At 58.0% G+C, this 22,130-nt stretch overlaps 1 protein-coding gene across 11 annotated transcripts in view; it reads left to right on the top strand.

Annotated features, from left to right (window-relative positions):
* Positions 1-22,130, top strand: part of LOC143677470 (cilia- and flagella-associated protein 74-like) — a 136,756-nt gene that overhangs the window by 112,743 nt on the left and 1,883 nt on the right. For 5 of the 11 annotated variants that reach the window (XM_077153449.1, XM_077153450.1, XM_077153452.1 and 2 more), the window contains 16 exons: positions 814-942; positions 3,489-3,576; positions 4,406-4,579; positions 5,313-5,446; positions 16,802-17,078; positions 17,950-18,045; positions 18,221-18,360; positions 18,946-19,080; positions 19,256-19,365; positions 19,450-19,505; positions 19,634-19,753; positions 19,861-20,016; positions 20,418-20,848; positions 20,979-21,133; positions 21,714-21,844; positions 21,994-22,128. In XM_077153449.1, the coding sequence (XP_077009564.1) occupies positions 814-942; positions 3,489-3,576; positions 4,406-4,579; positions 5,313-5,446; positions 16,802-17,078; positions 17,950-18,045; positions 18,221-18,360; positions 18,946-19,080; positions 19,256-19,365; positions 19,450-19,505; positions 19,634-19,753; positions 19,861-20,016; positions 20,418-20,848; positions 20,979-21,133; positions 21,714-21,844; positions 21,994-22,128 (2,467 nt within the window). Of the gene's footprint in view, positions 1-813; positions 943-3,488; positions 3,577-4,405; positions 4,580-5,312; positions 5,447-16,801; positions 17,079-17,949; positions 18,046-18,220; positions 18,361-18,945; positions 19,081-19,255; positions 19,366-19,449; positions 19,506-19,633; positions 19,754-19,860; positions 20,017-20,417; positions 20,849-20,978; positions 21,134-21,363; positions 21,497-21,713; positions 21,847-21,993; positions 22,129-22,130 lie in introns of those variants that run through there. The other 6 variants (XM_077153454.1, XR_013172615.1, XM_077153455.1 and 3 more) reach the window with 6 other exon arrangements.

Raw genomic sequence — 22,130 nt, 5'->3', positions numbered from 1 at the left:
GTGGCCGGGCTGGGCTGGTCGGGGGCTCTGCGGGGCTGATTATGAGGGCCCGTTTGGTCACTGCTGAGGTCGTGGCCCCCAGGCAGAAGCCTCCGCCCCGGGTAGCCCGGCCCTGGCCTGCATGTGACCTGAAGCGCTGTGCGGGTGTGGGTGCGGGAGTGGTTTATGATGTGAGCAAAAGCGAGGGGCCCCCAGCGAAGGTCTGCTCTGTGTGCCCAGCTCCCGGGAGTGGCCACTCCCCTGAGGACAATGGGGACCCATAGGCAGGGGGCCAGTTGTCACCCACCTGGCGACAGCAGAGGCAGTGCCCGAAGGCAGTGGCTGTCACAGACACACAGGCAACATGTGGGCGCGGGGGCTGGATGGGGAGCAGGGGACAGCGCGGGGCCGGGGACAGGGGTCTGGGTGTGGGGCCAGCATGGGGGGCTGGGCGGTGGCCGGGAAGGGCTCTCGCTTCTGAGGCTTCCTTCCAGCCCTGGGCTTTACTCCATCATGAAAGCTGCGGGGTACCTGCCTCTGTCCTCACTGAGTCCCCCACCTGGGAAGTGGGGCCCGAGAGTCTCTGTGCTCCTGCTCGGCCTTGAGTCTGGACTCCCCCAAGGCCAAGGCCCAGGAGACGGAGGGTGGGCCGTGGGCACGGGGAGGGGGCGGGCTGTGGGGGGAGGGGGGCAGGCCCGTCCCTGCGGCCTTTCTCCGGCCTGCTCTGCAGGGTGGGCACTCACTGACCCCAGGAACTGGCCCAAGCCTCGGCCGGGCAGGAGATGGACAGAGGGGGCTTCCCAGGGCGCTGACGGGTCCCTGGGCCTCGCGCAGGTCCAAGGCCGCCCTGCGCCTCAAGTTCGAGGTGTGCCGGGAGCTGCGGGCCCACATGGAGCTCCTTCCGCAGATGGGCTACGTGCAGGCCATGTCCTCCTGCTCTGTGCAGCTCAAGTTCAAGCCCCGGTGAGCGCCCCCAAGGCCTGGGGGAGGGGGCTGCCTAAGCAGGGTGGGGCGGTTTTGCTCGCTCTGCTCTCCAGCGCGGGAGGCTGGAACTCCTGGAACAAACTCCCCCGCCTGGTCCCGGGGTCCCTAAGCACAGGCCTGCGGTGCGAGGGGTGGGGGCCTCTGTGGGTGGGGCCTGGGTGGGCTGCCACGACCACAAAGGAAGGCTCCTTCCCTCACTGTCTCCTCCCTTCCCTTCCCAACCCCGAACAAACGGGGAGTGCCGGGGACCCCTCCGCTTGCCACTCCCCTTATCTCGGGGGCCTCACCCCTTCTCACAGGCCCAGCAGGGCAGGGCAGGGGTCTGGGGCGGGGTCTGCTGCTTCCTGCCCTCCGCTCAGCCACCCCAGGGCGCGCCCAGAAGAGAGAAGCAGCGTCCTCACGGGCCGCCATGTCTGGCGCTGGACCCGCATGGACAGCCCCATGGGCCCTGGCCGAGGGCCGGGTCTCCTCTCATGTGGGAGAAAGTCAGCCTGGACGCGCTGTGACGGACCCTGCGGCCAGCGGCATCCCCACCGCATCTGCTCTTGCAGGGGAGGGCCTTACGGACAGTGACTTCTTAGAAAAACACATTTTCAGTAACATAGAACTCACGTGATTATTCCTTGGGTGGAGCTGGTGGGTTACAGCTGGGCCCAGAGACCCCAGGCCCCCTCCCCGGGCCCCCTCCCCGTCTGGCTGAGAGGCACTGGTGGGACCCAGGCGCCTTCCCCACCACGCAGCCAACAGTGGGTGGGGGGACGCACCCCTCCCCTTTGCTCCAGGATGCCAAGGCTGCTGTGTGTGTGTGTGTCCCCTCTGTGTGCCTGCCCACATGTGCTTGCGTGTGCACACATGTGCCTGCATGTGCGTTTGTACGCCTAGGTATATACGTATGCACACGTGTGTCTTCATTTCCATGTGTGCACATGTGTGTGTCCTGGGTTGCTGTGTTGCTCTAACAGTGCCACACAATGGGCGGGGCTTCTCAGCCCACGGCCTGAGGCTGGGACCCTGGCAGATGCCACAGCTTCCCCTGGGCCCGTGTCCCTCCGGCCGTGGGCTCTTCCGGTTTCCACTGGCCTCGGGCTTCGCCTGGGGCCTTCCCTACCCTCCATGTCCAGCGTCTTCTCTCCGCAAGGCCTCCTGTGACCGTGTTTGGTCCACCTCATCCCGTTGGGCCACACCTCGGCCGAGAGGGACCCCTTCAGGAGACCCTGGTTACCAGGCAGCTCACACCCACCTGAGTGCAGTGAAGACACATGTATGCTGAGACACGCACTCCAACCCAAGGCTTGTGTGTGTGCGCACCTGCCATGTGAAATTGTGTGTGTTGCTTATGCATATGTGTGCATTTGTGTATTGTGTGCACATGTGTGTGTGCATACGTGTGTGTGCCTGTGCGTGTACATTTGTCTATGTGCGTGTGCACATCATGTGTTTGCTTATGTGCACGTGTGCACCCGCGTGTGTGTTTTTGTCTCTGTGCATGCATGTGTGTTTGTATGTGTGCACCCACATATATGCATTTGTCTCTGTGCATGTGTGTGTTCATGTGGATGTGTGAGTGTCTCCTTTAGGAAAAGCCATATCTGTCTGGGTTTTCCCACCAGGTGTTGCTCCCTGGATGCAGGGCTTGGCCTGAGAGGGGCATCTGTCCAGCATGCAAATGGACAAAGCCAGCCAGGCCCTTCCTAGATGCGGACAGGGAGCAGAGAGGTCGTGAGGCCACGCATGTGGCCAGGACATCCCGCATAGAGGACACGTCCTCACGGCCCATTCACTACTGGCCGGTGGTCACCTTGTGTGACCTCACCAGGCGCCCCGAGGAGGGTGGCCCAGGGGTGAGCTGGCCAGATGCGCAGGGGCAGGGGTGCCTGGGGCCCTGGCTCCATTTACGTGGACCCTCCGGCCTTTTCTGGGTCTCAGTGAGCATGCCCTGCTTTCGCAGCAGGCCTCTCAAGGTGCCTGGCCATGCGGCAGGGCCCCCGTCTCCGACCACAGGGTGGGTGCCCTCTGCACGCGGGGCCAAGAGGCGCCCGGAGCTGCTCTAGCTCCTGCCACACGTCACACCCACTGGCCGGGGCAGGATCCTGCCAAAGACTGGACAGTGCATGGTGCAGGGAGCAGCCACACGGACAGGGAGGGACTGCGGCCCCATGGGCAGGAAGGGTGCTGGGGCGGTGCCTTAGGATCTCGGCTGCTTCCAGACGTGGCCAACTGGGTAACGCTGACTTCTGTCCTTTTCTGAAATTTCCTAAATGCCACTGATTTCCTCTTAGACTCAGAAAGCAAGCTATCTTTAAAGGCACGTACACTTGTAAAGGGTCTTCTCAAGCTGCAGAATCCTCACGCGCTGGAGAGCTGACTAGCTTTGCGTGCAGTTCTTCGATTCCACGTGGGAAGCCCGTGGCTGCCGTGGCTGGGACTGCGCTCGCGGCGTGTCTCCCCTCCGCACGGTGCTCCCTGCCCGGGCCCTGCAGACGCTCCTCTGGGCAGGAGCGGTCATGTGCATGCATCTCTTGCAGGCACTCCCTCCCGGACGACGCAGGGAAATATTTTGACAAAGAAAGGAGAGTCCTGGAGGCCCCCATGACCATATGGGTGGCTGACCAGGTCTGTGGGCCTGTCGGGCTGCATCTCCCCCAGCAGCCCCCGGGGCACGGAGCCCCTCCTGCTTGCCCCACTGTGGGTGGGGGGGGTCTCCGTGGTTAAACAGCTCCTGCATGGCAGGGAGAAGGGGCATCTGTGGCCAGAGAGGGTGCCCCACACGAAGTAAGGAGCCTCCAAGTCCTGGAGGCAGGTCTCCCAGGCCCCAGACTGCACATGCACACACAATATACCCACACACACTGAGACACAGGTGTGCACACACACAGTACATTGCACACACATGCACACCCAGTATACCACGTGTGGGCACACTCACGCACACACACTATACTGCAGCACAGACACAATCACACACAACATACCGTACACACGTGCATATGCAGCATACTGCACACCCAGGCATACCCACACACATGCAGTATACCACACAAGGACACACTCATGCATATGCACACACTGCAGACCCAGATATGGGTGCACAATTGACACATGCAACACAGGGGCACTGACACATTCATGCACATACACATGCCACACACCCAGGCACATGCACTGCACACATGAGCACACAGTTTCACATGTAATATGCTGCACACAGGGCACAAGTGCACTCGCCACACGCACAGGTGGGCCCCTCGGCCGAAGCACACTGCCCCCTGTGCCCCCGCCTTGGGCTGCGCCCCAAAAGCCACTGTGTCCCGCTCCCCAAGGCAGGGTGTGGCCACATATGCTCTTGCCGGCCGCGTGTCTTAACGATGGCCTTACTGTTGGGAGAGACCTGTAGCTCAGCTGCCTGCAGGCGGTGGGGATGTGACCATCCTCTGTGCCCCAGGTGAAGCCGGTGGGGTTCACCGTCCACGCCGTGGTCACCACCTCGGACCTGGAGCTCAGCCCCTCGGAGGTGGACTTCGGCCACTGCACCATCTATGAGGCCATCAGGACCCAGGTCACCCTCTGCAACCACTCCCTCCTGCCCCAGGAGTTTGGGTTCATCGGCCTCCCCAAGGTACCACCTCGTGGGCTGGGCCAGGACAGGCCAAGGCCAGTGTCTGCTGGGGCTCCGGGGCCCCCAGGCCAGGCCCCAGCTAACCCTGCCCGGGAGGCCTCTCGGCCCCTCTGCCCTTCCCTCCCTGTTGCCGCTGGCCAGGCCCAGCCTCTGCCTCGCGCTGCCTTTCCATCTCTCCTTCCCTCAGACCGCTGACCCCTGGGGCTCCGGTCCCCTCCCCACCTGCCTGAACCCAGGGCACACAAGATGGGCTCCAGCCTCCACCGCCTCTCCTCCCAGACTGCCCACAAAAGGCCCCACCACACATGCACGTGCTCACACTCACACTCACCCCTTCACCTGTACACACACACACTCACATGCACACACTCATGCCTATTCCCATTTTCTTACACAGAATGCACACACATACTTGCTTACACACACGTGCAGCATGCTCACACTCATACATGCACACACACATGCAGTCACGCTTATGCTCATATGCTCATACTCACACATGTTCACACATGCACATATGCCCATGTTCACTTATTTGCACTCACACACTCATTTGTGCACACACACGCCCATACTTTCACACACTCATACACTCACTTTCTCATACTCACGCGCTTACACGGCCACAGGCACTCAGGCCCCTGCCACACACGTGTGCACACAGTTCCCACTGTGATGGTGAACTCTGATCTCTCCTGTTTCACATTGGCGTCGATGCTTTTTCACGTGCCAGTTCGTGGACATTCAGCCCAATGACGGGTTTGGGACGATCCAGCCGCTGGAAAGTCTGCTGCTCGATGTGGTCTTCCAGCCGTCCAAGGCCCGGGAGTACAGCTTCGAGCTGGTCTGCAAGTCAGAGATCAACCGGTGAGCCGTGGGGTGAGGGTGCGGTCGGGCCGGGCCCCCAGCACCAGGCAGCCCCTTGCACTGGACAACCTGGCCCAGCCAGCGGGAACCGCGGGTGGGCAGAGACAGGCCTGGGACCTGGGCCAGCTCACCTGTGTGTGTGTGAGTGTCTGAGCGTGCATGCACATGTGAGTGTGCCTGCGCAGTGTGAGTGCTCCTGGTGTGGGCACACATGTCTCTATAAGTGTGCATGTGTGTACGTGTGCAGGTATGTGTGTACATGAATGTATGTACATGCGTGTGTAGAATGTCCCTCTGGTGGCAGCTGGATGGCGCACAGCCCCCCTCCGTCCTCAGGGGCACTTGGCCCTACTCGGAGCCTCCACGTCCACATCTGAGAAATGGGCCCGGGGGTCACCGAAGAGGTTGAGTGTCTGTGAGGACGACTCATGGGTGGCACCTCCAGCGCTGAGGCCGGGAAGGTGGTGTGACAGGTGGCGGGGGCCGGGGGGCCAGGGGGCAGCGGCAGCATCAGAGTCAAGCCCTCCAGAGACTACAGGGGGCTGCCAAGGCCCTGCCCACCTTGGGCCTGCTCCGCTGCCCCTCCTCTCTCCCCTCCTCGCCCTGGACCCCCTGGACGTGGGGCAGGCGCCCCGTGGTGGGGCCTCACACTCCCGTGGGGCCGACCCAGGGCCTCGAGGGGGCCGGACGTGCCCACTGCTGCCTCCGCAGGGCGGCCCATGCACCCCCACGTCCCCTCCCCAGAGCGGGTCATGCGCTGTTTGTTTCTGTCTCCTGCGGCCCTCAAAAGATCTCTGTTTCATTCCCGAGGTCACCCCAGGGCCCTGAATAGGAGGTCCTGAGACGACTGCTGAGTGAGGGGCATGTGGATTCTAAGAGAACCATGGACACACGCAAAGCTTTGCTCGCGAGCACAGCGTCTACACGCAATGCTGGACAAGCAGAAATCCGCGGGTAGAAGAGGGCAGGGCACCCCCAAACCACATACCCACATTAACTCATGTGGACCGGTACCCTACATGCAAGAGCTGAAACCATGAAACAGGGAGCTCCTCAAGACTATGAGCTGTAACACATCCTTACACATGGCACCACAAGCACAGGCCACAAAGGAAAATAGGTGAATTGACCATCACGATTTACAGTGTTGCACATCAAAGGACATTATCCAGGAAGGAAAAAGACAACCTATAGAATGCGAGAAAATATTTGGAGTCCATATATCTGATACGGTTTATAATATTCAGAATATATAAAGAAATCCTACAACTCAACAACAAAAAGAAAAACAACTTGATTTAAAAATGGGCAAAGGCCTTGAAGAGACGCGTCTCCCGAGAAGATGCAGGAACGGCCCGTAAGTATGTGAGAGGGCACTCAGTCTCGTTAGCCGCTAGGGAAGTGCAAACCAAACCACAGTGACACACCACTTCACACTCAATCGGGTGTTATCACTTAAAGAAAAAAAAAAAGGAAAGAGAATGTCAGGTGATGGAGGGATGTGGGGAAACTGGCCCCCCGTGCATCGCTGGTGGGGTGTGAAGCGGTGCAGCCGCCGTGGGGAGCAGCTTCGTGGCTCCTCAGGATGTCACACCCGGAGCTGCCATGTGACCCAGGAATCAACAATAAGAGGCCCACCGGCAGCTGTGACATTAGGCACAGAGCGGCACTGCTCGCAGCAGCCGAGAGGTGGAATCCACCCAGGAGTCACCAGCAATGAGTGGATGGACAGAGTGTGGTCTGTCCTTTCGAGGGAATGTTGCTCGGCCGTAAAAAGGGGATGAAGTTCTGACATGGCCACAGCATGCATGAGCTTGAAACTATGCGAAGTGAGAGAAGCTGGGCACAGAAGGACACGTAGTATATGGTTCCACGCCTGTGAAATGTCCAGACTAAGTGAATTCACAGAGACAGCACACAGATTGGTGGTGTGGGGAGGGGGCGCGGGGAGTCACTGCTTAATTAGGGTACAGAGTTTCTGTTTGGGGTGATGAGAAAATTCCAGAATAAACCCTGCTGATGGGAATGAAGGCCACTGAATCGTACACCTGAAAACGGTCAAGATGCCAAATTGCATGCTGTGTATTTTACCACGGTAACATGTACAAAAAGCCACCACCACAAGGCGAAACCCTGTTCGTGTGCCCTCCTGGTTGTGCCATCACCTGGCGTGGCTCCTCTGTCACAGCTGGCACCCAGACGCTGGCACCTGCGTCCCCATCCCTGCTTGGCGCTCGCTCCGTGGTGTGTCCCCGAAGAGGAGCTGGTGGACTGGGTGCCCGAGGCCGCCCCCGCCACTGACCGCAGCCGTAGTTTTATTCTTCAAAGTCTGTTTAGCTGAGTATAAAACCTTCATCTCATGTTCTCCTGCCCCGCATCTCTTAGATTTATTAACCTGCTGCCTTCTGGCATAAAGCCTGTCTGCCGATGTCCGATGCCCATCAGAACCTCTTTCTGTTTGGATACTTAAGGGACTTTTTCTTTTTCATTTAGGATACAGTCATTTTACAAAAATGCAGCTTGGTATATTGGTTTTTTTTCTCAACAAAGTTTCCTTGAATTTTTCATAGTTGTTCTTTTGCTTCAGCTTCCTTCTTTGGAGCCTCCTGTTACCACTGCGGTGACTCTTACCTGCCTTTCTTCTATGTTCCTGCTCTCTCTTGACTCCTTTTCATCACTTTACTTCTTGTTTCTTTTTAAAATGACCTTTTATCTCTCTTAAGGAAATGTCTACTGCGCTCCTTCATTTGTGAGTCTCTTCTAGTTGGGTCGTCTTTTTTGAAATTTCTTTTCTTTCCTTCTTAGCTCCTTCCTGAGTTCTAAGTCATGAGTTCTTGTGATTCTGGCATGCGTGACGGCTTCCTGGCTTGTCTTGTGTTCTCAGGTCTTTGGGCCCGTTTTGAGCGACTGCATGCTGGCGGTGGGGTCTCGTTCGCACGCTTGTCTTTCGGGCAGGCTTCCTTGTCTGCAAGAATGCTTTTCCGCTCCTCATCCCTTCCGCCCTGTAGCAACTTTACCAGTGATTTAACCTCGATCTCTTCCTGTCGCCCACTTTTATGAGCAATTGCTCTTTGGAACTTTTAGAAGGCCCAGGTCAAGTAGCTTTCCTCAGTCCATGGCTCTGAGCACCCTCCTCGATTTTCCTCTGTGAGGTTTTAGATCTCCGGGCCTCCGGCTTTCTCAGCTCTGCCCCCCGCCCGGTCACTGGCCCTGCTGCCTGCCTTGTCTCCTGTGCTCGCCCTGCTCTACTGTCTGCCAGGAGGCCCCTCTGCATGCCGACCGTGGCTCTGGCGGGTGTCCCTGTGCTCAGGCCGCTGACCCCACACTGGCTGTGGTCTGGTCGGGGCTGTCACCATCTCGGCCGGGAGTGACCGCGAGTTTCACCCGCCTGGTGCAGCCCTCCTGAGTGGCCTCCGTGCATGGAGGTCCCTCCCTCCCTCTCCCCTCCCCGTCCCCCTCCCCTCCCCCTCCCCCTGCCCTTCCCCTCCCTCCCTCTCCCCTCCCTCCTTCTCCCCTCCCTCCTTCTCCCCGCCCCTCCCCTCCCCTTCCTCTCCCTTCCCCCTCCCCTTCCCCTCTCTCCCTCTCCCCTCCCTCCCTCTCCCCTCCCTCCTTCTCCCCGCCCCTCCCCTCCCCTCCCCTTCCTCTCCCTTCCCCCTCCCCTTCCCCTCCCTCCCTCTCCCCTCCCTCTCCCCTCCCTCCCTCTCCTTCTCCCCCGCACCCCTGTGCTTTTCAGTGCTAACCAGGAGGAAAGAGGGAAAGACGGCCTTTCTCCTCCCTGCTCTTATCCTGGGCTCTGTCGTGTCCTTCGGCGCGAAGCCAGCCTGGGCCTCCCCCTCCTGTGGCCATAGACAGAACTTGCGAGATGAACCACTGCCGGCGAAGCCAGGCAACCTGGAGGGACTCCCAGGAACAGGAGCCGGAGGCCGCCCTGCCCTACCCGCCTCGCGGTGCCACGGACGGGGCCTGGCCAAGCCTGGTGGAACTGGAGGATGCTGTGCAGCCCCAGCGCCCCAGCCGAGGGCCGCCCCATGTGCAAATCAGCCCCTGGCCTGGCACCAGCGGACCCCCTGCAGCCCCTGCTGTGGTGAGGACCCCACCGCCTGCCCAGGCTGGCCCTGAAGAGCCAACCGGCAACCCAAGCCAAGCCCGCGTCTGCCTCCCGCGCCCCCACCAGAGCCCTGGGGAAGGGGGCGAGGTTCAGCTTACAGAGAGGACCCCAGCCCCTTCTCTCCACCCCTGGTCAGGACTGGCCCTTGGGCCGGAGGGAGACGTGGAGGCCATTTAAGAGGCTCCTTTCCAGGCTTGTGATGGACCAGGGAGGTCCTGGCAAAGGAAGACACATGGCAGCTGCAGGTTCCTTGGGGATGGAGCCCATGGTACTTTCTGCTGGGGTGAAGTCCAGTGAAGGAGAGGCAGGGAGACCCCTCCCAGGGTGGTCCGAGCCCCAGAGACAGCATTTCTTGGATGGGGAAGGCCAGAGGAGGGAGCCGAGGGAGTGCCTCTCTGCAGACAATCAAGCACCCGCAAAAACAAGTCCCCCATCCTCCAGAGCAACAAACGTCACGTTGTTGTCGTATCTGCCACCTGATTTCTCTTTGCTAAAGATATCAGAATTACACTCATAGGAGGGATTCCCTTTGTTCCCTTACTGCTTCCCCAGAAGCAACCACTCCCATAGCCTTCCAAACTCCAGGTGTTTGAATCTATAAATAGTATGCATACACAGAGAGTAGATATGTAGGTGTAGAGAGATGAGTGGATGTGGATGAACAGATGGGTGATTGGATGAATAGATGGGTGAGTGGATGGATGGTTGGGTGGGTGGTGGATGGATGGATGGATGGTTAGATGAGTGGATGGATGGATGAACAGATGGGTGATCAGATGAATAGATGGGTGAGTGGATGGATGGACAGGTGGGTGGTGGATGGATGGGTAGATGGTGAATGGTGGATGGATGGGCGGGTGGGTAGATGGTGGATGGGTAGATGGGTGGGTGGGTGGATGGATGGATGGGTGGGTGGTGGATGGATGGGTGGATGGGTAGATGGTGGATGGGTAGATGGGTGGGCGGGTGGATGGATGGGTGGGTGGGTGGTGGATGGATGGGTGGATGGGTAGATGGTAGATGGGTAGATGGGTGGGCGGGTGGATGGATGGGTGGATGGGTGGTGGATGGATGGGTGGATGGGTAGATGGTAGATGGGTAGATGGGTGGGCGGGTGGATGGATGGGTGGATGGGTAGATGGGTGGATGGATGGATGGGTGGATGGATGGATGGATGGGTGGGTGGTGGATGGATGGGTGGATGGGTAGATGGGTAGATGGGTAGATGGGTGGATGGATGGATGGATGGTTGGGAAGATGGTGGATGGGTAGATGGGTGGGCGGGTGGATGGATGGATGGGTGGGTGGTGGATGGATGGGTGGATGGGTAGATGGTAGATGGGTAGATGGGTGGATGGATGGATGGATGGGTGGGCAGATGGTGGATGGGTAGATGGGTGGGTGGGTGGATGGATGGATGGGTGGGTGGTGGATGGATGGGTGGATGGGTAGATGGTAGATGGGTAGATGGGTGGGCGGGTGGATGGATGGGTGGATGGGTAGATGGTAGATGGGTGGATGGGTAGATGGTAGATGGGTAGATGGGTGGGCGGGTGGATGGATGGATGGATGGATGGTTAGATGAGTGGATGGGTGGATGAACAGATGGGTGATCAGATGAATAGATGGGTGAGTGGATGGATGGTTAGATGAGTGGATGGGTGGATGAACAGATGGGTGATCAGATGAATAGATGGGTGAGTGGATGGATGGACAGGTGGGTGGTGGATGGATGGATGGATGGGTAGATGGTAGATGGGTAGATGGGTGGGTGGGTGGATGGATGGATGGGTGGGTGGTGGATGGATGGGTGGATGGGTAGATGGTAGATGGGTAGATGGGTAGATGGGTGGATGGATGGATGGATGGGTGGGCAGATGGTGGATGGGTAGATAGGTGGATGGGTGGGTGGGTGGATGGATGGATGGGTAGATAGATAAGTGAAGGGGTGAGTGGGTGAACATATGGGTGGGTGGATAGGTGGATGTACGTGCATATAGGCTATATCTGGTGTGCTTCTAAACTTACAGAACTAGAGGGTGGCTGACCATGCCAGGCTGCCTGGGCCTGAGGAGTTTCTCAGGACATGGTTTTTAGTGCTAACATCAGGACAGTCCCGGGCACACCAGGGCAATGTTCTGCCAACATAGATGGCATCACACTCTATGTACTGCTCTACATTTCACTTTTTCCCATATGTATTTTTGTAATAAATTCATATTGACACACCCAAAGCTTCCATTTTGGACACGTCAAGGTTGCATCCCATCCACAGCAGTGCTCAGTGCACATATTAGAAAAGAAGAAAGCTGGAAAAGCAATCAAGAACCAAAGCTTCCATTTCAAGAGGCAAATTAAACTCATGAAAGTAAAGGAGAAACAGCAGAGGTAAGAGTGGAAATCAAATATTTAATCAGGAAAAGCAATCCTAAAAGGTTCTTTTATAAAAGTTAATATAAGACACATTGAGAAAAGAAGAGAAAAACCTTAACTACCAGAAGGTGGAAAGGACCGTCACTCGGATCCCACAAACAGCAGGAAGGTCAGAAGAGAATGTGGCAAACTTGACACCAGCAAATGTGACAATTCGGGTGAAAAAGATAAATCCCTTAAAAAACACAAGTTACCAAAACTGACACAGAGAAAGAAAGAAAAAATCTGAATAGTTTTACAGCTATTAAGGAAATCGAATCCAAAATTTAAAAGCTTCCCACCATGAAAACTCCAGACAGGAGCCTCCTGCCAGCCATCTGGTGTGGGCAGACATGCCCCGGGCAGCACACCGGTTACCCCAGTCCTGTCTGGGTGTTTTGGGTTAAGCCCGCGGCCTGCAAATCATGATGACAGCTCCCTGCAGTCCCCGAGACCTCTGTGACAGCCCCACCGAAGAGGCCCGATGAGAGGCACCATTGTTGGTCAAGGCATCTCAGTGTGCTGCCGCCACGGAACAAAGCACCACTGACCGTCAGCGTCCACCACAGGAATTCCTCGGCTCACGGCTCTGCAGGCCGAAGTCAGCGATGGAGGCTTGTGCAGGGCTGCGCTTCCTCTTAAAAGGGAGACTCCGATCATGCCTCTCTCTCTCCTGGCTTCAGGTGGCCATTGGCCATCCAGGGCAGCCTTTCTCAACCTCTGTCTGTGTCCCTTGGGTGTCCCCCGTCTGTCTCTTCTCATCTGTTTCTCCCCAGCCATATGGGAGGAAGGTTCACCCTGCTCCACTGGGTGTCAGCGTAACGTATCGCGTCTTCCCAGAGCCTGTCAATGGTGGAGTTCACAGTCATGGGGCAGGGCGTGAGCACGTGAGCACACCTTTCCTGGTGGTCTAGTCTGCTGCCTGCCGGAATGCAATATACCAGAAACGGAACGGTTTTTAAAAGGGGAATTTAATAAGTTGCTAGGTCACAGTTCTAAGGCTGAGAAAATGTCCCCCTATTATTTATTTTTATTCCATATATTCTACTCATCTGTTGACAAGGTAGATAAAAGGAGCATCAGACACAAGGTTTTCACAATCACACAGTCACATTGTGAAAGCTCTATCATTGTACAATCATCATCAAGAAACATGGCTACTGGAACACAGCTCTACATTTTCAGGCTGTTCCTTCCAGCCTCTCCATTACATCTTGAATAACAAGATGATATCTATTTGATGCATAAGAATAACCTCCAGGATAACCTCTCGACTCTGTTTGGAATCTCTCAGCCATTGACACTTTGTCTCATTTCCCTCTTCCCCCTTTTGGTCGAGAAGGTTTTCTCAATCCCTTGATGCTAAGTCTCAGCTCATTCTAGGGTTTTTCTTATTCCCTTGATGCTGAGTCTCCACTCATTCCAAGATCACTGTTCCACATTGCCAGGAAGGTCCACACCTCTGGGAGTCATGTCCCACGCAGAGAGGGGGAGGGTGGTGAGACTGCTCGTTGTGTTGGCTGGAGAGAGGGGCCACATCTGAGCAACAAAAGAGGGTCTCTTGGGGGTGACTCTTAGGCCTAAATTTTAAGTAGACTTGACCTATCCTTTGCAGGGTTAAGTTTCATATGAACAAACCCCAAGACTGGGGGCTCTGCCTATAGCTTTGGTTGTCTACACTGTTTGTGAGATTATCAAGAATTCAACTTGGGGAAGTTGAATTTCTCCCTGTTCTCACCACTCCCCGAAGGGGGCTTTGCAGATACTTTTCCACTCACTGATCGAATCACTCTGGGATTCATCGGGGCATCACTCTGGACAACCCAACAAAATCTCATGTCCTACCTGAGATTCCAAGTACTTATGGCATTTAATCAAACTATCTACATAAGTTATATTAGGAAATGCACTAGTCAAAATATTAATTTTGTAACAGATAAACATTTTTTGCTTTAGTCCCACACAGAAGGTGACATTTTAAAATATTAATTACCATCTACTTTCAGTACCCTGCAATAATGACATTCCTTTGCTCTTCCTCATGCAAAAACATTTTTAAAATTTTACCTTATACATTTCACTGTTATTATACACTCTAGGCATTCCTAGATTATACCATCTCAATCTTTAACATCTATCTTTCTGATTTCAATATGTCCTCAGCCCTCCTCCCTTTATCATTCTCACATGCAGCTTCATTCAGTGTTTTAACATAATTATATTATAGTTAGGTAATATTGTGCTGTCCATTTCTGAGTTTTTATATCCAGTCCTGTTACACAGTCTGTATCCCTTCAGCTCCAATTACCCAATATCTTACCCTATTTCTATCTCCTGATGGTCTCTGTTATGAACAAAATATTCCAAGTTTATTCACTAATGTCAGTTCATATCAATGAGACCATACAGTATTTGTCCTTTAGTTTTTGGCTAGTCTCACTCAGTATAATGTTCTCAAGATCCATCCATGTTGTTACATACTTCATAACTTTATTCTGTCTTAAAGCTGCATAATATTCCATCATATGTATATACCACAGTTTGTTTAGCCACTCGTCTGTTGATGGACATTTTGGCTGTTTCCGTCTCCTTGCAATTGTAAATAATGCTGCTATAAACATTGGTGTGCAAATGTCCGTTTGTGTCTTTGCCCGTAAGTCCTCTGAGTAGATACCTAGCAATGGTATTGCTGGGTCATATGGCAATTCTATATTCAGCTTTTTGAGGAACCGCCAAACTGCCTTCCACAGTGGTTGCACCATTTGACATTCCCACCAACAGTGAATAAGTGTGCCTATTTCTCCGCATCCTCTCCAGCACTTGTCATTTTCTGTTGATAATGGCCATTCTGGTTGGTGTGAGATGATATCTCATTGTGGTTTTGATTTGCATTTCTCTAATGGCCAGGGACGTTGAGCATCTCTTCATGTGCCTTTTGGCCATTTGTATTTCCTCTTCTGAGAAGTGTCTGTTCAAGTCTTTTTCCAACTTTGTAATTGGGTTGGCTGTCTTTTTGTTGTTGAGTTGAACAATCTCTTTATAAATTGTGGACATATCTGATATGTCGTTTCCAAATATTGTCTCCCATTGTGTAGGCTGTCTTTTTATTTTCTTGATGAAGTTCTTTGCTGCACAAAAGTGTTTAATTTTGAGGAGTTCCCATTTATTTATTTATTCAGTGCTCTTGCTTTAGGTGTAAGGTCTATAAAACCGCCTCTTATCTCTTATAAGATTTATAAGATATCTCCCTACATTTTCCTCTAACTGTTTTATGGTCTTAGACCTGATGTTTAGATCTTTGATCCATTTTGAGTTAACTTTTGTATAGGGTGTGAGATACGGGTCCTCTTTCATTCTTTTGCATATGGATATCCAGTTCTCTAGGCACCATTTATTGAAGAGACTGTTCTGTCCCAGGTGAAAATGTCCCAATTACAGGTCTATAGAAATGTCCAATTTAAGGCATCCAGGGAAATGCTTGGATTTTCTTGGTTCAAGAAGGCTGATAACGTTCAATGTTTCTCTCTCAGCTGGAAAGGCACATGGCAAACATGGCGGCATCTGCTGGCTTTCTCGTGGCTCTACGAAAAGGGACTCTCTCCAAAATGTTTCCTCTTAAAGGATTCCAGCAAGCAACTCCACCTTCAGTGGGTGGAGACACACCTCTATGGAAATCATCTAATCAAAAGTTACCACCCACAATTGGGTGGGTCACATCTTCATAGAAACAATCAAAATGCTCCCACCCAGCAATACTGAATGAGGATTAAAGGACATGGCTTTTCTGGGGTCCACCAGATTCAGACCAGCACACGTGGGGAACAGGGTTCAATCCCTAACATGTTACTAAGTGGGTTTGGGGCAGAAACATCAAGAACAGTTCCATGTCTTGAGTGGTGTTGGGGAGCAGAGCTCTTCCATCCCCTGCACCCCCGTCTGCCAACACAGAAAGCCTCCCTGCTCTTACCATGCATCGTAGTCGCCCTGGGCACGCAAGCTAAGTGGGAAACAGCAGCATAGGTACTTGAACTGAGTAGGAAACAGCAGCATGGGTACTTGAACTGAGTGGGAAACAGCAGCATGGGTACTGGAACTGAGTGGGAAACAGCAGCATGGGTACTGGAACTGAGTGGGAAACAGCACCATGGGTACTGGAACTGAGTGGGAAACAGCACCATGGGTACTGGAACTGAGTGGGAAACAGCAGTTCTGTCCGTCTTACTGAAAAGCAATTTCAAATACGTTTTTGCTTTTATAAGTGTAACAGCTGCCTGCCAGGTTTGGGCACATCTGTCTTTGCTGTTTCAACTGAGTGCTAATACTAGCTGTGGTGACATCTAACCCAGAAGCAATTTTTTTTTAATACTTTGAGATTTTTGATCACACAACTTAAAATTTTTGCTTGAAATATGTCAACGGATAAACCCTATAATAGGGTTATCAGCTCCATCGCTTAGAGCATAGAAACACCTGTGGGCAGGATACACTCCCACAGCGACAGTACAGCAGGAAGGAATTTAAGAACACGGTTTAAACTTTGCAGCTGTGAAAATGGAGATTCCCCAACATCCGTTCTTTGTCCTAACAGGAGACCTGATGCCTGAGCTGACGTTTAAGGAGCCACGTGTCGGTTTTATTTTCTAAGCATCAACAAATAGCTAACAAAATAAGCCAGAAAATACTTCCTTTCCCCTGCTTAACCTTGAGGTTAAAACCTCTGCAATGCATTTAGACCGCGGGGCGCCGAGGGGTCCGGCCTGGCCCCCTGCGGACGGCCGGGCCAGCAGGGACCCTCCGGCTCTGACCCCCACTGAGACCCTACCCCTTCGCTGCAGGCAGTTCCGGGTGTCCTGCCGCGCCGTGGGGGTCCACCCGCCGCTGGAGCTGTCCCACCACCAGATCAAGTTCCGGGCCACCGCCCTGTACGACACATCCGTGGCCACCCTGTACGTGGTCAACTCCCACCTGAGCACCAAGTCCCTGACCCATGAGGTGCCGTGCGTCCGCTCGCAGGGCGCCAGCCTCATGGGGCCCACCTCCTTCGAGTTCCTGCCGCCCCCTGGCGCGCCCCTCACCATCTCCCCCGCCGTGGGCACTGTGCTGCCGGGAAAGGTGGGTGCCCGCCCCACCCTGGGGGACTCGGACCCCACACGAGGATGGGCACAAAGGGCCTGGAGCCCCATTTTCTGTTTTCAAATAGCCCGTCTTGAGCAGCGCCAATGGGTCACCGGGCCCTCCCCGCACCCCACCCCCACCCCCAGCCCTGGGCACGTGGCTCAACCTCTCTGAGCTCAATCCTTGTCTTCAGCACTCAGGGGCGGAGGACAGCTGCTCAGTGGGGAAGCGTCCCTGAGGGGGCTGGGGGGAGGGGGCCGGCCCACTGGGCCTCTGAAAGGCTGTGTCATTAATTTAGCCAATTCCTTAAGTGAAGGTTCCTGGCACCACAGAGGCTACCAGGGCTCTCCCTCCCCCTCCCCCCAACCTCTCTCCCACCCCTCCCCCACCTCTCCCTTTCCCTCCCCCCAGCCCCTCTGTTCCTCTGCCCCCTCCCTCCCCCACCTCTCTTCCACCCTTCCTCTCTCTGCCTTCTCTCTCCCCCTCCCGTTCTCCTCTCCTTCTCTCCCGGTCTGGGCCCCCAAATATGAGCACTTGCACTGCTCTGAGAGTTAGGGGGCTGTGGGGAGTGGACCCTCTACAGCCCCATTGTGCAGGGACATCCCGTAAGGGACAGAAAATGAACCAGCAGACATCACACAAGGCCGTGTGGGTGGTGCAGGCTGGGGAGCAGGGAACCCCCAAATCTGGGTCGCCACCAAAAATCCCCCTCTCACAGGCGCCCTGCAGCCTCCTAGCGTGTCTCAGCTGAGTCTCAGAGGGGTGGGGCGCCCCGGCTGAGGGAGGCGGGAAGGGTGCATGAGGGCGCGGCCCGGGCCCCGGGGTGGAGGGCTGGACGGCCAGCGGCTCCCCCCGTGCCACTCCGCAGAGGTGCCTGGTCCAGGTGGCCTTCCGGCCCGTGCTGCCCGATGAGGAGATCTGCAGGGAGGCCCTGGAGGCGCTGAGTAGAGAAGCTGAGAGCAAGGTGGGTGGGGGCGCAGGGCTTGGGGGGGCGTGCAGGGCGGGAGCGTGACTCGGGGCGGCCCTGGGGCCCGTGGGAATGTGGGGGGAGCTGGGCAGCGGTGGGCAGTGGCCTGGGCCAAGGTGGGGCCCCAGGGCAGGAGGGCACAGCCCGGCCGCCCTGCCTGCCTGCCTCACAGCTCCGTAAGGACACGGCCACCCAGAGGAGGGACGTGAGGCAGCAGTCCCTCGCCCCGATGCGGCTACACAACCAAGAGCGGCTGTTCCGGAACTCCATGCCCCAGAACCCAGAGCTGCAGAAGCAGGAGCTCGAGGCCAGGTGGGCCCCGGGGTGGCTACCCCCACCCCTCTCCCTAGGCGCCCTGATCGACCCGATTGTAGCCCAGTGGAGGACACCCCACCCCAACACACAGACATCAGATGTGGTGACTCAATGAAAGCAGCTCAGTTTGCCTGGAGCAAGCTGACTGGACCATAGGGCTCGCAAGTCAAGTGCTGGACTGGCTTCAGGCACAGCTGGATCTGGGCATTGCCTCAAGGCCTTGGAGGCCATGTTCCCTGCCCCCCCCGCCATGTCCCATTTTCCCAGCTCGGCAACCCCAGCCTCCCCAGTGTGCCCAGTAAAGCCCAGGGAAACTGGACAGGCTGGTCCCAGGCTCCTCCCTGTGGCCCCAGGATCGTGGCTTGTGGCCCTGTGACAAGGGCACCCACTCCTCTGGGCTGGCTCGGCCGGGGCCCTGGGGTGGGAGAAGAGGTCCCCACAGGAACTGAGGGAGGGGGGGACCCCCTGGGGGCTGGGCTGCAGGCTGCTGCGTGTGGCCGCTTGTCCTTCCCCAGAGGAGTCCCCCAGATCTCAGGGCCTTTGGGGACAGGGCCGCCAGGGACTGGGCCGGTTTCCTTCCAGCTGTGATGACCTCCAAGCTGCCCAGGCTGCCCTGGCCAGGGCATTTGAAGGGAAGTTCAACAAGTTTGTGGTTCCATGTGTCGTTGCCGCTGGCGACGTCAAAGACAACAAGAGCGGGGAGTCCCTAAGCTTCAGGTGTGCCAGGAGGCTGGGGGGTGGCAGCCAGGCCGGGTCACTTCCCCTCGGTACAGAGCCTGCATGGCCTGGGTGGCCACCGGGGCGGGCAGGAGGGACCTGCGGCACCCGAGGGGCTGCCCCCTGGCTCCACGTGGTGCTCACTGATCCCTACCCCGGCCCCTCCCCGGCCCAGCCCCCACAACACCCTGTACCTGGAGCTGTGGTGCCCGGCCGTGGCGCCACCCCTAGTGGTGGTGTCCGACAAAGGCAAGACCACTTTCAACTTCGGGGACGTGGCCGTAGGTGAGACCTGGTGGGCCTGGGGGGGGGGGCGGTGACCTGGACGCAGAGGGGGTCGGTGACCTGGGCAGCTGTCCCCCCCTTTAGGTCACCGCAGCATCAAGAAGGTCTTAATCCAGAACTTCTGCTGCGAGGATCTCGCCGTATCCTTCGTGCGGGGCAGGGGATGGAGGGTCCTGCAGGGACACACCCCGCCCCTCCCGGGAGGCCTCCCTGCACCCCAGCCCCCCCCCCCCCCCCGCGGCCCTCGTGCTCCTTGACTCACCCCCAGGTGGAGTTCTCTGTTCTGAACCCGCACGGCCCCTTTGTCCTGCTGAACCCTTTCAGCAGGCTGCGGGCTGGGGAGGGCCAGGTTCTGGCGCTGTGCTTCTCCCCCCAGGACAGCGTCCAGGTGAGGCTCCCCCGCGGGGCCCCCTAGCCTTGGCTACCGCCAGCCCAGGAGCTGGGGCGCCCTGTCCCCATGCCCCCACGCCACTGCCAGAGCCCCGGTCTCCCCAGGCCCGAGAGACGCTGGACGTGGTCAGCAGGCGGGGCACGCTGCCGCTCACGCTGGTGGGGACCGGGCTGGCGTCTGTGCTGTCCTGCTCCATCCGAGGGGGCATCCTGGACATGGGCTACGTCCTCGCCAGGGTGTCCGTCTCCTCCAGCTTCAAGGTGCGGGGCCTGGGGGTCTCTGGGGGGGCCGGGAGGCGCAGGCCGGGCTGCGGGGGGCCATCCTACCCCGAAGTAGGGGTCACGCAGGGCGGCGGTGCCCAGGGGGGCCTGGGATTGCCCGGTTCCCTCCACGGGCAGCCAGCCGCGCGCTCCTCCTGCCCCTGCTGGGCGCTCTGCCTTCCTGATTTGTCACATTCGCGCTCAGGAGCTCAGGGGGCACCACCGGGGTCCTCGCCAGGGAGGCCACACCGACCTGTCGGTCCCCAGCCCCCCCTGAGGCCCGGATTGGCTCCAGCCGCCGAGGGAGCCTGCCCCCCAACCCCCGAGCTTCCAGGAGAGGGGCTGAGGGCAGGGAGGAGCCCGGTGAGGCCCCCCAGCTCAGGAACTGTGGTTGGTGGCAGCGGGGTCGCCGGAGAGGAGAACGTCCAGAAGCAGATGGAGAATGGGGGTGCAGGGGCAGTGCACCCGCCAGAGACGGCGGCCCCGGGGACGGGGAGAACGGCTGCTCCACCCTGCTGAGACCTCTCCAACAGTCGGAGTGGGGGCTGTTCTTGGGGTGGGAGCCAACCCTGGGGGTGGGCTGGCGGCTGGGGGAGAGTTGGCCTTGGGGGGATATGGAGGTGGGTCTGGCTGAGGGGGTCCAGCTCGAGGGGGAGGGGGCAGCGGAGGCGGGTCTGACTGACCCGGGCGCCCTGCTCGTTCCAGCTGCAGAACGACTGCTCGCTGCCCATAAAGTTCTCCATGAGGCTGGACAGCCTGGGCCCCGCGAGAAGCCACGACCGGGAACTGCCGCAGTTCCTCGCCTCGTGTTCCCACAGGACCGACGTGGTCGGTGGGTTCCCGGGCGGGGGCGGGGCGGGGCCCTGGGCGCGGCGGGGCGCAGCAGAGGCGCGGGGCGGGGCGGGGCGGGGCGGGGACGAGGGCGGGGACCGACGGGGTCGCCGGCCGCACCCCGCCCGCAGGCACGCAGAACTACAGCGGCCAGAGCGTCTTCAGCGTCGTCCCCGTGGAGGGCGTCATCGAGCCCGGCAGAACGCAGGACTTCACCGTGACCTTCAGCCCCGACCACGAGAGCCTCTACTTCTCCGACCGGCTCCAGGTGGTGCTCTTCGACAAGGTGCGGCTCGCCCATCGGGGCCACGCGGGCTGCCTACGGTCCCGCCCCCACGGCCACGGCCCCGCCCTTGCGTCCGCGGCCCTCCCGGCCCCTCCCCTCCTGGGCACCGCGCGCGCCTGGCCTGGGGACCTTCGGGGTGGAGAGCCCGGGGCCACGGGGTACCCTCCTGCCCCTGCCCTCCCCGTGTCAGCCCTGCCGGGACAGGGCCTGCACCCACTCCCCGTTCCCAGAAAGTGTCCCACCAGATTCTCCTGAAGGGCTCAGCCCGCGAGCACATGATGTTCGTGGAGGGCGGAGACCCCCTGGACGTGCCAGTGGAGTCTCTGACCGTGACCCCCACCTTTGACTGGGAGCACAGAGAGGGTGAGCTGCGGGAGGGGACAGCTCGGTCAGCGGGGCTAGTGCGGGGCATGCAAGAGGAGGCCCACCTCTCTACCCTGAGCCTCCTAGGAGGTCCCGGGCCCATCCCACCCCAGGGCCAGGCAGAGTGGCCGCCTCCAGGCAGAGCTCTGCAGAGAAGGCAGCACCCCCATCCGCACCCCTCCCGCCACCAGCCCCCAGCCCCGCCCTCCCTCCGCAGAGGTCGAGGAGCCGAGGCCCATCCTGGTGACCCTGGACTATGTTCAGCTCGACACGGACATGCCAGCCCCCCCAGCCATCCGGGAACTCCACGTGGGCTGCATTCGTTCCACCCAGCTGTCCCCAAAGAAGGTGAGCACCTCACCGCCCCAGGGGCGGCCCTGGAGGAGATCTCATGGTGGCCCAGGAGGGGTGAGCAGCCCCTGGCTGTGGCCCATGGGCGGGCGGAGCAGGCAGCCCCTCCCCATCGCTGCCTCGCGGGCGCTGCGCCCGGCCCACAGACGGTCGAGTTTAGCGTGGAGGGCACCGCGGCCCTGCAGCACAAGGGCTTCTCCATGGAGCCCTCCCGCGGTGCTGTTGAGCGCGGCCAGGCCAAGACCATCACCATCTCCTGGACGCCCGCTGCCGACTTTGACGT

This window comes from Tamandua tetradactyla, chromosome 3 (genome assembly GCF_023851605.1).
Source record: "Tamandua tetradactyla isolate mTamTet1 chromosome 3, mTamTet1.pri, whole genome shotgun sequence".
NCBI lineage: Eukaryota > Metazoa > Chordata > Mammalia > Pilosa > Myrmecophagidae > Tamandua > Tamandua tetradactyla.
Note: the sequence above shows the minus strand (reverse complement) of the source record. Positions and strands in the feature narration are given on the sequence as shown.